This window comes from Pleurodeles waltl, chromosome 3_1 (genome assembly GCF_031143425.1).
Source record: "Pleurodeles waltl isolate 20211129_DDA chromosome 3_1, aPleWal1.hap1.20221129, whole genome shotgun sequence".
Taxonomy (NCBI): Eukaryota; Metazoa; Chordata; class Amphibia; order Caudata; family Salamandridae; genus Pleurodeles; species Pleurodeles waltl.
The window spans coordinates 1,750,571,749-1,750,586,927 of record NC_090440.1 but is presented as its reverse complement, the minus strand read 5'-3'; the positions used below and the strand labels follow the sequence as shown (position 1 = coordinate 1,750,586,927).

The following is a 15,179-nucleotide window of genomic DNA, read 5'->3' as shown; positions in this document are numbered from 1 at the left end:
ACCATCATTTAAGGAGAGAGCACAAGCACATGAGCACTGGTTAGCAGTGGTAAAGTGTGCAGTGTTCCGAGGCCAGCAAAAATGAAGTCAGCAAAACAGGATAGTTGAAGGCAAAATGTTAGGCGGATAACCACACCAAGAATGCCAAGTCTAACAAGGGCTTACAAGTCTCCACCCTGCACATAAGAGGGTGGAGTCTCCTACAATAGAAATTACCACTGTAATTTTGCGGTTGGGTGTCCAACCCAGCCGCAGAGCTCTCTGCTGCCTGGGTGAATAACTCCAAATCTGAGGGAACAGAGAAACACCAACCTAACTCAAATCTCAATCATCAGACACACATTGACCCTGCAATCACGTAAATACACCCCACATTCCAATGTCTTTCCTCTTTCCCTTGGATTGCCTCATTGACATTGTTAGAAATTGGGTGTCTGGTTGGCAGTCAGTTTGCACTCTGTCCAAGCAAGGACCCTCACTCTAGTCAGGGTAAGAGAGATAACCCCTGTTCACCCCTTGGTATCTTAGCACAAGCAGTCAGGCTTATCTCAAAGGCAATGTGTAAAGTATCTGTACCAACACACACAGTAACACAGTGACAACACTACAAAATGGACACAATACCAGTTTAGACAAATAGCCAATATTTATCTAAATCAAACAAGACCAAAATGACAAACATCCAACATACACAAGCAAAGTTATAACTTTTTGAATTAAAAAGAGTCGTAATCCATAGAAATCAATGGATGCTTTGTTTTTACACAAACTGCATCGGAAAAGTCAGTGATGTGTCGATTTCTTACTTGCAAGTGAAGCCATGTGTCATTTCTTCTCTGGTCAGGAAGGCGATGTGTAATTTTTCTCTCCCGCAGAAGAGTGGTGCGTTGATTTCCAGACAAGCAGCCTTAGGTCTGCGCAGGTTCATGATGATTTTGACGCCCAGATGCCCAGCAATGATGCATGCGAAATTCCGGCGGAGAGTGGTGAGGAGCCACACTGCAGTTGCCACACTGCAGTTGGTGTGCACATGGGTGTTGTGTCAATTTCCCAGCCGCGATTCAGGTGGTGTGTCGATTTTTCAACCGCGAAGCAGGTGCTGCGTCTATTTTTCTCTCTTGCCTGGCTCCTGTGCGTGTATTTCCGTCTTGGTTCCACCAGCATCTCCTTTCAAGGGCCAGGGGCTGTATTGGGCTCCAATTGGCAGTGTAGGAGTCTCAGCAAGAGAGTCCAGTTGCAGGCAGAGGAAGTCTTTGATGGTCCGGAGACCTCAGAACAGGGGGAAGCTCAGTCCAAGCCCTTGGAGACACTCCACAAGCAGGAAAACACAACAAAGTCCAGATTTTGTCCTCTCAAAGGCAGAAGCAACAACTACAGGCCAACCCAGCAAACCACACTCACAGGCAAAGGGGCAGTACTTCTCCTCCAGCTCTTTTCCTTGGCAGAGGTTCCTCTTGATCCAGAAGTAATCTAAAGGTCTGGGGCTTTGGGTCCACTATTTATACCCATTTCTACCTTTCAAGTAGGCAAACTTCAACGGAAAGTCCCTGTTGTTCACAAGATCATGCCTTGCCCAGTAGGCCTGGCCTAAGACACACACCAGGGAGTTAGAGACTGCACTGTGTGAGGACAGGCACAGCCCTTTCAGTTGTAAGTGTCAACTCCTCCCTCCCCATTTTAGCCAAGGAGACTCATCAGGATATGCAGGCTACACCACAGATCCCTTTGTGTCACAATCTAGAGGAAATTCACGAACAGCCCAACTGTCAGTCTGACCCAGACTTGGATTCCACAAGCAGGCAGAGGCACAGAATGGTTAAGCAGGAAAATGCCCACTTTCTAAAAGTGCCATTTTCAAACTGTCAGTCCAAAAAACAACTTTACCAAAAGGTGTATTTTCAAATTGTGGGTTCAGAGACCCCAAACTCCAAATATCTAGCTGCTCCCAATGTGAAAATGCACTTAAAAGATATTTAAAAGCAGTCCCCATATTAACCTATGAGATAGCTAGGCCGTGCAACAGTGAAAACCAAATTTGGCAGTATTTCACTGTCAGGACATGTAAAACACATCAATACATGACCTACCATTAACATACACTGCATCCTGCCCATGGGGTTACCTAGAGCCTACCTTAGGAGTGCGTTAAACGTACAAAAGGGGAAGGTTTGAGCCTGGCAAGTAGGTACACTTGCCAGGTTGAATTGGCAGTTCAAAGCTGCACACACAGACACTGCAGTGGCAGATCTGAGACATGTTTAAAGGGCTATTCATATGCGTGGCACAATCAGTGCTGCAAGCCCACTAATAGCATTTGATTTACATGCTCTAAGCACCTCTAGTGCACTTTACTAGGGATTTACTAGTAAATCAAATATGCTAATCATGGATAAACCAATCACCAATACAATTTAGACAGAGAGCATATGCACTTTAGCACTGGTTAGCAGTGGTAAAGTCCCCAGAGTCCTAAAGCCAACAAAAACAGGTCAGAATAAATAGGAGGAAGGAGGCAAAAAGTTTGGGGATGACCCTGCAAAAAGGGCCAGGCCCAACAGACATGATCCCAACACATACCGATGCACATATGCAGCCAACCCTACCTAAGACAAGAGAGACTTTCTGGGGAAGGAGACTAAGATTGTAGTTACATTTGTAGTTGACCATTACAAGGAACTTGATGGTCTGCCACCCTCAATGGAACAGTGAATGTGTCCATGTGGCAGAAATTGACGGATGTCAATACCTTGCTGGAAAACGCACACGTCATAAGCGACTGCAAGATAGTAATGACAGGTTGAGAGGAGTAGGTGAAGTCAAACTTCTCCAGCTTATAGGTGAAAAATGGTCTTCCTGGAGGCAGATCTAGATCCTATCTCATCCTTCTTGAGGACTATGTTCTCACCACCAGACCATCAATATCTTACCTGCCTGTTCCAGGAAACCACAACGTAAGGTCCTGTAAGAACTCAACCCCTCTCTCCCAACTACTGCATGTATTAAAACTGATCCCACTATGTCCTTCCCCCACCCTTCACATGTAGGCATACATCACACAGATGTCCCTCATAAACAGAGCCCAACTCCACCCCCCCACCCTTTCCAGTGAGTTAACTGTTAAACTTGGTTGCTGAAGAGGACAGACAATCCCAATATCAAGTGCTTTGTTAGCAATAGCTAGAGCAGGATACTTGGCTTTGCAATAAACTGGCGAACTTCTCTGGAGATGTATCTCCGTACCTGTAATAAGCATTGTGATTAGCTTGCATTTGAGATGACTGCAGTGTGTGCAATGGCCCCCTTGAAAGATTCAGCGGCCAGGTGGTAGAGGGGAGCTATATTTTGGACATTTTCAGGTATGGCGCAAGAGGGCTATAGTTGAAATTATCTCTTGCTCCCAATCTGCAACCATTTACAGGATTACATTAGGTGAGAAGCAGTATCTGAGTAATGACTGCTTACTTGAATATGCCAAAGACGTTGATCCTCTGCCTGTAAATCCTCTCTATCCTCTTCAAATAATTGGTCCTCAAATGAGTTGCCATTTACTGACATGGCGAAACCAATTATTTTGGCTTTGTGTTGCTTTCTTATGTGGGCATTCTTTGTGTGATGTGTGCAAATGGTTGATGTTGTAATAAGTTTCACTTGTTGGTGAGTGTGGTGGATCCCTGACTGTTCAGTTTGCCTTTTTTCAGTAGTTACGTGTTAGCTGTGTGTTTTAAGACTTCTTGGAAAATGTGAAATTATAGAACTTGAAACTAAAGTTAATTTTGTTTTAGTTTTTTAGATGTTGTTTAACCCTTTGCCCGCTAAGGACATGGTTACGTCCGGTGGTGCGGCGCTGAGGCGCCACCGCCGTAACCAGTAGAGGAGGGCCATCCCCCCAGGGCGGTGCTGGAAGGGTAACCACTTCCCCTACCACCCCCGACCCCCCCAGTGACGTCTGATGATCTCAGCGCCCAATCATGCGCTGACCTTATCAGAGGTCGCCTTCCAGATTTGTTTCTCCTCGGTACGGGGGCAGGCGAGGTCAGAGAGGAATGAAAAGGGAAGGAAAGGCTTTTCCTTCCCTTATCATGTCTCTCTGAGCATTCCGGCAGCATAGCGATCGTGCTGCAGGAATGCAACTAGACACCAGAGATTTGTTTGTTTTTTAAAAATCATCATAAGGGGAGCGGCCCCTTGGACAAGGGTCGCTACCCAAGGGGGGATATTTTACCTATGGCCATTTCTGCCCCCCCCTGGGGGCAGATCGGCCTATATTAATTAGGCCGATCTGCCCCCTGTGGGCAGAAGCCATTAGACACCAGGGATGTTTTAAAAAATATATATATTGATAAGGGGAGTGACCCCTTAGGCAAGGGTCGCTCCCCAGGGGACAATTTTTTTATTAGGCCTTTTCTGCCCCCTCCTCCCCCCAATGGGGGCAGATCGGCATATCATAATTCGGCCGATCTGCCCCGAAAGTGAGGGCAGAAAGCACACCTGACACCAGGGAAGATTTATTTTTTAAAAAGAGGGTGGGGGTATGGCCATACTCCCACCCCTTTAAGTGGGGAGGGGGGGGGCAGAAAGCCTACTACATGCCAGGGAATTTAAAAAAAAAATAGTGGGGTGGTGGCTACCAACCAGTAACCACCCCAACTAAAGGGGCTAACAGTTTTTCAGCTCTCCCCCACACATTAAAAGAACTTATACCAACAGCAAGCAAGAGGAAACTTGATTATTTCGGGTTTTGGTTTTACATTTGGGTTATGAGAGCTTGTCTAACTCTCAAAATCATCCCACTTGGAATGGTGAGGGCTGCACTTTTTGGACTTTGGGCTGCTGCCAAGTAGAAAAATCTACGAGTCCTAGACACATCTGGAAACTAAAGATTTGAGTGAGTCCAGGGTGGTGTGCTTCCCATGCACCCCACACCATTTTCCTATCCACAATGCCCTGCAAACCTCCAACTTTGCTTGAAATCGCACATTTTTCCCACATTTTTGTGATGGAACCTTCTGGAATCCGCTGGAATCTACAAAATTCCTACCACGCAGCACTGTTGCATTTATACTGATAAAAATTCTGCCCCACTTGTCAACCTAAAAACATTTTTTTTCCAAACTGCCATTTTGGACCCGCTTTGATTCCCCCTCATTTTTAACATGTTTTTGGCCCTTCCCTGTCACAGGCACTTGGCCCACCTACACAAGTGAGGTATCATTTTTATCGGGAGACTGAGTGGAATGTTGGGTCGTAGAAAATGTGTGCCTGTGCGGTGATCCCACACAAAAATGTGGGAGAAATGTGATGTGTTAGCTAAATTTGAGGTTTTCTGAGGATTCTGGGTAAAAAAACACTGGGGGATCCACACCGGTCACACCTCCCTGGACTCCCTCGGGTGTCTAGTTTCCAGAAATGTCTGGGTTTGGTAGGTTTCCCTAGATGGCTGCTGAGCCCAAGACCAAAAACACAGGTGGTCCCCCCCACAAAAACAGGTAGTTTTGTATTTGATAATTTTGATGTGTCCACGTAGTGTTTTGGGTGCATTTCCTGTTGCGGGCTCTAGGCCTACCCACACAAGTGAGCTACCATTTTTATTGGGAGACTTGGGGGAATGCTGGGTGGAAGGAAATTTGTGGCTCCTCTCAGATTCCAGAACTTCCTATCACCGAAATGTGAGGGAAAAGTGGGCGGGGGGTTGCCAAATTTTGAGGTTTGCTAAGGATTCTGGGTAACAGAACCTAGTGAGAGCCCCACAAGCCACCCAATCTTGGATTGCCCTGGATGTCTAGTTTTGAAAAGTTCACAGGTTTGGTAGGATTCCCTAGGTGCCGGCTGAGCTAGAGGCCAAAATCCACAGCTAGAAACTTTCCAAAAAACACGTCAGATTTCAATGTAAAAATGTGATGTGTCCATGTTGTGTTTCCTATTGCGGGCATTAGGCCTACCCACACAAGTGAGGTACCATTTTTATTGGGGGACTTGGGGGAAAACAGAATAGCAGAGTAAGTTTTATTGTTCCTTGTCTTTCTCTACATTATTTCCTTCCAAATGTTAGACAGTGTGTAAAAACGACGTCTGTTTGAGAAATGCCCTGTAATGCAAATGCTAGTATGGGGACCCCGGAATTCAGAGATGTGTAAATAACCACTGCTTCTCAACCCCTTATCTTGTGCCCATTTTGGAAATACAAAGGTTTTCTTGATACCTAGTTTTCACTCTTTATATTTCACCAAATTAATTCCTATATACACAGTATGCAATAAGAACCCATTGCAATGTGTAGCTCCTTTATTGGCTCTGGGTACCTAAAGTTCTTGATGAACCTACAAGTCCTATATATCCCTGCAACCAGAAGAATCCAACAGACATAACGGTATATTGCTTTAAAAAATCTGACATTGCAGAAAAACATTACAGAGTAAAACATGGAGAAAATTTGCTGTTTTTTCACCTCAATTTCAGTATTTGTTTATTTCAGCTGTTATTTTCCATAGGAAAACATTGTAGGGGCTACACAAATGACCCCTTGCTGAATTCAGAAATGTGTTTACTTTTTAGAAATGTTTAGCTGTCTGGAATCCAGCATTGATTTCACACCCATTTCTGTCACTAATTGGAAGGAGGCTAAAAGCAAAAAAAATAGTAAAAATGGGGTGTGTCCCAGTAAAATGCCAAAATTGTGTTGAAAAATGTGGTTTTCTGATTCAAGTCTGCCTGTTCCTGCAAGCTGGGAAGATGGTAATTTTAGCACCGCAAACCCTTTGTTGATGCTATTTTCAGGGGGAAAAAGACAAGCCTTCTTCTGCAGCCGTTTTTCCCAATTTTCTTTTTTTTAAAATAACTTTGGGGGTCATTCTAACCCTGGCGGTCCGAGACCGCCAGGGCTAAAATGACGGAAGCACCGCCAACAGGCTGGCGGTGCTTCCTGGGCCATTCAGAAAACCGGGTCCGGCGGTTTCCCGCCGGATTTCCCCCGGTTGCCCAAATCCTCCATGGCGATGGGGATTCTGACCCCCTTCCCGCCAGCCTGTTTCTGGCGGTTTTTACTGCCAGGAACAGGCTGGCGGGAACGGGTGTCCTGGGGCCCCTGGAGGCCCCTGCACTGCCTATGCCACTGGCATGGGCAGGGCAGGGGCCCCCTAACAGGGCCCCAGTATGCTTTTCACTGTCTGCTTAGCAGACAGTGAAAAGCGCGACGGGTGCAACTGCACCCGCCGCACACCTGCAACACCGCCGGCTCCATTCGGAGCCGGCTTCAGTGTTGCAGGCCTCTTTCCCGCTGGGCCGGCGGGCGCTATTTTGGCTAGCGCCCGCTGGCCCAGCAGGAAAGTCAGAATGGCCCCAGCGGTCTTCCGACCGCGGAGCGGCCATATGGCGGTTCCAGCCAGGCGGGCGGCGACCGCCGCCCGCCGCGGTTGGAATGAGGGCCTTTTTGCTTTATTTTGGATAATTTCTTGATCTCCTCCAGGGGAACCCAAAACCCCTGGGTACCTCTAGAATCCCTAGGATGTTGGCAAAAAAGAACACAAATTTGCCATGGGTAGCTTATGTGGACAAAAATGTATGAGGGCCTAAGTGCAAACTGCCCCAAATAGCCACAAACGGGCTTGGCACCTGAGGGGGAAAGGCCTGGCAGCGAGGGGGTTAATAAAAAGAAGAAAAAAACATATTTTTAGATACTCAAAAATATTTTTTCATTTATCTTCCCTTTTTCCCTGTGGGGTGTTAATATTATTCCTGGCCTCTGTTGTTCTCTGTGTGAGTGTGATGCGTTACCAGTGACTGGCCATGTGTGGTTCTTGACACCCCAGGCTCAGCCTGTTTTGTCAGCAGTACTATTTAAGTAGATTTAACTGTCACAATTGTGAACAGCAGTTATATTAGTGTTCTGTGAGTGTGTTATAGTATTTGCATGCCCTTCACCATTCCGCCTTATCCCTCCCTAATTTACGCTTTTGTGCACAGTGATCTACTACACTTGAGTTGGAGATCTCCTCACAAAACATTTAAGATAGGCATAGGTGGAGATCTCCTGTCAAAGATTTGGGAGTGGCATTTGGTGAAAATGTAAAGAAGTACTACTGACGTGCCACTGGCCATATTGCTTTGTGAATAGGGCCCTACTATTTTTTTATGTTTGCTGTTTCTGAGGGTTGTTTTTTCAACTTAACAAGAGGAAGTGGCATTGTGCCTCCACAGTTTAGTTTTCAGAAAGACCTACGAGGGTCACGCTCATAGACTGCATAGTGCGCCATGAATAAACCTTAATACAAGTAAATAATTTGGACTATACTTCTCCAGTGCAGCCACTCTTCCAAAGAAACCAACCCAGGAGGCAGGAACTGAGCCATGTCACTGCCACCAGCATTCAACAAGCGGATCACTCCACACACGTTTAGTATCATGTCAAAAGGCTGCTGCTAATTCCCCTACAGTTCATGTAAATAAAGAGAACTCACTTACACACAGATTACATATTGCCTTCTCATCAGTCACTTAAATTCAGTTCGTGTGGCTTCCCCTCTCACTAGTCAGTTAGTCCTCTTTGTTTCCACGGAATACTAATTTCTTTAATAAACAAAATTCATCAGTGCACTGACTGAGTGATTTCCTTAGCAAGCTTACCATTTATCCATTACAGATGCGAAATCCTTCAATGAAAAAAGAAGGTAAAATACTTTAACAAAAAACGCCGTCCTTACTGAAAACGCTTAAAAAAATAGGTTTCTTTTTGTTGTACTACAGGGGACCATATCTTATGCTGTTATGCTTACTGCTACCCGGTTCACGTGTCCATGTTTGAGAAAAGCCACAAACTAAAATAAATGAAACCATGTAAAATTATGAAACACAATTTTTAGTTTATCATACCTTTGAAGGGTTCTGCTTTTATTAATAACCCGGAGGCCAGTAACATATAAGGGTTTTTTGGTGGTTCACTGCAACATTTTCACCTATACTCTGTGGGCCATTTTCAGAAAGGCAAATTTAAATTTGCTCACAAGCATACGTTTAAGATTGAATTTACCTTATTTTATGCATGCCAGAAATTCACTAAGGGATTTCCTGGCAGGTAAAACATTTCCAGAGGCAGAGATCTCCATCTCGAGCGCTGAGATTTATGCAGCCGTTCATCACACTCGTTCCAAGGGTGTTCCAAGGCGTGGTTTGCCTCGGAAACTGGAGAACGCCAGTAACGTGTGTTTGTGGGCGTTCCCAAACTCCTGCACTTTCACTTTTCACCCTGAAAAGGATCATCGGTGTAGAATAGCACGAGGCTCCCGTAATTGCCCATAAGGGATCACCCTCTATTTGCTGGATGGAAAGGAAAGGGATTTTGTAACACATGAAAAATGCTTTCCTCACAGAAGAAGTAAAAATGTATTTACACTGAGGGCTCGGGTGCCCCTGTGCGGATACTCCAGTATGGAGAACTTCGTACAGAGGGAATAATAGCTGCTAAGAATTTTTATGACATTCCCAGGAGTATGCATAATGTGCAGCTTTTCGTGTGTACTTAGGGTCTGCACGTGAATTCCTGAGAGCACTTGTGCGTAGGTGCAAATCTAAAGGTGCGGGTTTATGACCCTTTTATTCGATCGTTCCCTATGTCTTACCTAACAGGGTTGTTCTTCACAAAAGCAGTTAGTTTATTTCCTCAGGATGTTGCTCTCCAAGTAAATCGCAGATTTGTCCACCAGTTAAATACATTAGAAACAACACAAAACGTTATTACTCTCTATTAAATCCCTGCTCCTAAAATGCAGTCTTTTTGATCTGATGACATCATACAAAAATACATGCCTGTTCGCACTAATTATCTGGCTCTCTCTTGCACTCTCTTTTTTCTCTCTTTCTGTATCTCTCTCTCCAGCTCTTTATTCCTTACTTTATTTCTTCTCTTTTCGAATATAATTTGTAACATTCCTCAATGCTTCCCTTTTTCTCTTCCTGGGTGATATTCAATTTATTCTGATACAGCAATTGGTGGCTAATTCCAAGTCAAGTAACTGATCAGGAACCGTCCTTCTCAAGGATGTTCTTCCTGCGTTTTACTAGTAGAGCTATTGGGATTGTTGTGCATTTCAAGGCATCTCAGCATTCTGCCAATCAAGGTTATATTGCCTTATGAACTAATTTGTGCATAATTGGGCAAAACAACCAATAAGGTTTTGACGTTAAGAGGGTGTTCTCTCTTTGCTAAGTCAACAAATCTGGCCACCAGCACTAGGCATCAGACTTCGGAACATCCAAAAACAATTTAAAAATCAGTTATCCATTTGATGCTACTTCTGGTATCTCTTCCAGGTGAGCAGATATGGCAAACACGAATTTCTCCTCCCAAAATGTGAGATGAACCATAAGTGAGTAATTTGGCAGCACCTCTCAAAGTGAATAACTTCAGCGTGATCAGTGAAATTTCTCTGACCCATCTGAATATTAGAACACAGGTGGATACCCCTGGTTGTCAAAGATGACCTACTCTGCACCTCATACCTTTTCAACTCACTGGTAGGGCGGCTTTTCTCTACATCATGTCCCACAAGCAGGACAGCACCAAGAGAACATTTTATAGCTGCGCTTATAGGATCAAGAGTGATATCTCATCCCTTTCCCGAATTTCATATATTCATCATACACAGCATTCTGTGTTGTCCTACTATGCTTGTGAATCAGCAAGTTAGAAAAATTCTCAACATATCGAAGTGGGAAATGAAAAGTAGTCTCCTCTAATCAGTATTTTTCTTTGCCTTGCTCTCCCACCAAATGCCACATGATCCCTCTAGTGCTAGCCCCCATCTTCCCCTGACAATTTCTCAGAATCTTTTTAAAAAATGTTGAAGATTTGGAATGGTCTTGGTAGGGATCAAATTGTAAATTGTGCAATAGGAACTGTAACAATGGCCATTCCTTTGTCATGTACCACTGGTAATATAAGTAGGAAATGTGATATCATGATTTTGAACTGAAAGAATCGATGGCTTGATGCATGGGGAGGTGGTGCTGTACAAGAGCAAGACAATTGATTTCCCAGGAATATAGCACATATCAAGTGATCTACCAAAGTATTTCTTTGGTAGAAGTAGAGTCCTTAAAATAGTAAAGAAACATGTAAATCTCAACCCCTAACTGATCCTGTCTTCATCTACCGTACAAGAATTTTTGGTTTTGGATTACATTCTGTTTTCCCTTCTAAAACTGATCATGTTCCTCCCTTGCTCTACAACTGTCTGCTCTCCCATGGTACAGAGTAAGAAGACACTTAGTATGAGTGGATAAGTCCAGCCTTTGATTGTTTTTTGCCCACGTTCTGAGAACATAACACAAGGTCATTGACAGTTGTTTCATTAGGAGTGACAAGGAAAGAGGAATACCTAAGGAAGCAATGTTTGATAAACATCGGATAATTCCTTCACCCTGAATATTTTCCCTCTTCTTGAGGGATGATCTAAGCTAACTAGGTCAGCAAGACAGGTCTGAGCACATAAACAGACTGAGTGGTTGTGGTACCAGACAGACCACTATGACCTCACGGCCTGAATGCCAGGGGCAACAGCAGCTTCAGTGCACACTAGGAAATTTAGGCCACTGATATGTTTTTTAGTGGCTATTATGCCCTTCCCAGCTACTGGAGAAGGGACTGGCCAACGAAATCTGCGGTAGAGCTTCAATGAATTTTTGTGACACCATGATCAAGATATTTTGTTCCAACAATGGTGTTGTCCTCCTTTCAGGTGAGTCACGTTTCTCCAGTTGTCCTCTGTAGCACTTGGATACCTAGGCAAAGGCATGCGTACCCTGCAAATGTGAAATTAAAATCAAATAGCTGCCCTACTTGAGGTGCAGAGGGAAAATTCCTTCTCAAGAGAAGAGTGGCCCTCACGTTTTGACAGAATGGCAGAAGAATTAGTTAGGCAACGGGAAGTTCTCACTTCCCTCTGGAGTCCCACCCGTTAATCAACGCTTTACTATTGAGAGATATATGCAGATTACAGTAACAAATGTGGCTGGGCAAATGCAAGACATAGAGCTGTTTGGTTTATGTTGTAAGGACCCTTAAAATGTAATTTAAATGTTTTGTTTTCTCACCTTCCTAGTTCTGTCTCACCCACGGGGCTCTACAATACTAGCTTTGCTTTTTAAAGCAAGAACTACTGGTAACTTTGAGGAAACAGGCAGGGGAATGGCTTGAATTGAGATGTCGGGATGTCCTCTAAGTGCACTTTCCCTGCAGTGATTAAAGTGAATGAATGACTCCTGTACCTCAGAAATGTAGCATTTATGATGATGTAGCATTATGTTTGTTGTAAGCCTATTGGACCAACAGAGAGTACAAAGAAGGTATAACCGTTTACTGAGATCACCCGTGCACCTAGTTCACATGTTTACTGTATGTAAATAAGAATTGATGTTTAGGTACGTGCTTTGGTTCACTGTATGACCAGATGTTGGTTTTTGAAAGCTTATCAACGAGAGGAGTTAATCCCAAGTAAAGAAAAGCACAGGGTTCAACTAACTGCATATTTCTAATGAGAGAAGAGGGTCTGCTTCTAGTAAGGGAACAGTTAAATCGACCAGTGTGTAGAACTTTAGAGACATGTTGTTAAAATACATTATTTCACTATTTAGATGACGACAAAGTAAAACACCAGACCGTCTAAAGGTAGTGAACTGTCCATGGCAAAAATATTACAGCGCAATTAAGTAAAATCTGCTAAGTGACTTATTGTGCTAGGTCATGATTTAGTCCCATGTTATTTGTAAGTGGGAACCATCAATATCAACATATAATGAGGGTGAGTGAGTTGGATGTATGTACTTGTGTGTGTATGTATGTATGTATGTGTGTGTGATGTGTTCCATCTCAGATGTGTTTTTCGGGTATATCTTTCATTTTGTGGTATCTAAAGCCACACCATCCTTTTACTCGTGTTTTTTTGGTTAGAATAGGGACAAAACGTATTTTGACTGATGTAATATTACACGGTTTGCATGATCCCTCCCAGTAAGGTTATGTTTAAACTGGGGTAGGCCTTGGAAGAGTCCAGGAGGCAGCTTTATTCAAAACCTGATTAGAGAGGAATCAGAGATCATTTGGAGTGGGGAGTGAAGAAGTCATTACTAGTGGTGCCAACTGGCTAGCGAAATACCCTGTCCCTATCTGTCTCTGCTTGTATATGTCTGTGAATGGTAAAAGCTAAATGTAATATGTGTCCAGAGCTCCAGTGGTCTCTGCCACCGTTGCAGGGTCTGTTCTTGGAATCTGGTACTTACAGGGCACATTGGAACTGCCAAGCTTACTAACCATCGCCCTTTTTTAATTTCCTCTGTTTTTCTTGTCACTCAGCAGCAGGCGGTGAAACAAATCAAACACCAAACGCCTTTCGACAAGTGAAGGACAGAATCACAGTGAGTACAGTGGTCATTTTTTGGCTTCTTAGGATAAAATGCAAAAGGATACCCTTTCTCAGAGAAGTTCTATGTGAGGTTAAGCCATCCCACTCAAATGACTTCATACAAATTCATATTCTGCTTTTCACTCCCTGGGGCCATCTTCCTACTAACGCTGTAAAATAGGAAATCCTTCTTAAGCATGTTTGATTGCTCACTTGGAAATGTTTCTCTTATACCTCTGATATCGCTGCGGAAGAGACATAGGCCCTCATTATGTACATGGCGGTTCAGACCGCCATGCCTGCGACGACGGAAAAGACCGCCACCGGCATGGCGATCTGAACCGCCATATAAACAACACAGGAAGTGCTGCCATAGGCGTCCCTCCTCCACCGCCAGGCTGCCGCCGACAGGCAGCCTGACGATGGAGGGAATCATTTTCCGACAGGGCAGCGCTGCAAGCAGTGCTGCCCCTCGAATAATGATCCCTTCTGCCACTAGCCTTTCCCTGGCGGGTTCCCAGGGAAAGGCTGGCGGAAGGGGTGCTCCGGGGCCCCCCTGGGGGCCCCTGCACTGCCAATGCACTTGGCATGGGCCCCTGTGCAGTGCCCCGTCATGCGCTGTGTGACGGGTGCAGCTGCACCCGCTGCACAGAGGCATTGACAGCTGCTCCATGTGGAGCAGCCGGCAATGTCCCAGCCATGCATTCTGCTGGGCCGGTGGACGGAAACATTGTTTCCGCCCGCCGGCCCAGCAGAATGTTCATTATGCGGCCGGCAGGGTCCAGGGGGACTGGCGGTCAGTGAAATGACCGCCAGCATGAACACGGCGGTAAACACTGCCGTGTTTATAATGACACCCATAGTTCTCTGGTCCTATAACTAGAGAGCTGGTACAAATCCTTCTATCACTTTGCACCATGACACGATTTTAACATTACACAAGTGGCTACAACGCCAGGTCTGTGATACCAAACGTGCACTTACAGAAAGGTCACTGCACGTCATATCCTGCACTCACCCCTAGAAAGCAAAAGATAGCAGCACTCTCTTCGGAAGAGACAGAATTCCATACGGCACTGAGAGACATCAAATAAGACTTGTATTCCTTTTTTTGTGGTAAAATATGCATTCCTTCACATGCATACAAATGCTTATCAGAACAATAGTTTTAAAGTGTCTGAATAATATGATAGCTATACTTGTGTGTTTTTAATCACCATTATATGTGCAATTGACCGGTAGTTTAAGCTGCTAAAAGTTTGGGACTGCAGCATAGACGCATGTTTTATAACCCTTTCTCCAAGAGCTGATTTATGGTCCAGGATGTGGGCTCCTTGTATTTCCCAAACCAGCAGAACTTTCTGCAGAGGCCTGTGTGAAGCAGGGATGAGGGATGAGAAGTAGGGATGATGTATGAGAAGTAGGGATGATGTATCAGAAGTAGGGATGATGGATGGGAAGCAGGAATGATGGATGAAAAGTAGGGGTGATGGAGGAGAAGTGGGGATGATATATGTTGGATGAGAAGTAGTTATGATGGATGAGATGCAGGGATGAGACGTAGTGATGACGGATGAGAAGTAGGGATGATGTATGAGAAGTAGGGATGATGTATGATGGATGTGAAGTAGGGATGATGGATGAAAAGTAGCGATGATGGAAGAGAAGTAGGGATGATGTATGATGGATGAGAAGTAGGGATGATGGATGAAAAGTAGCGATGATGGAAGCGAAGCCGGGATGATGGATGAGAAGTAGGGATGATGTATGACGGATGAGAAGTAGGGA

At 44.6% G+C, this 15,179-nt stretch overlaps 1 protein-coding gene across 27 annotated transcripts in view; it reads left to right on the top strand.

Annotated features, from left to right (window-relative positions):
• Window positions 1-15,179, top strand: part of MAP2 (microtubule associated protein 2) — an 805,405-nt gene that overhangs the window by 697,662 nt on the left and 92,564 nt on the right. For 21 of the 27 annotated variants that reach the window (XM_069225688.1, XM_069225680.1, XM_069225684.1 and 18 more), the window contains one exon: window positions 13,343-13,404. In XM_069225688.1, the coding sequence (XP_069081789.1) occupies window positions 13,343-13,404 (62 nt within the window). The remainder of the gene's footprint in view (window positions 1-13,342; window positions 13,405-15,179) is intronic. The other 6 variants (XM_069225690.1, XM_069225694.1, XM_069225678.1 and 3 more) reach the window with 1 other exon arrangement.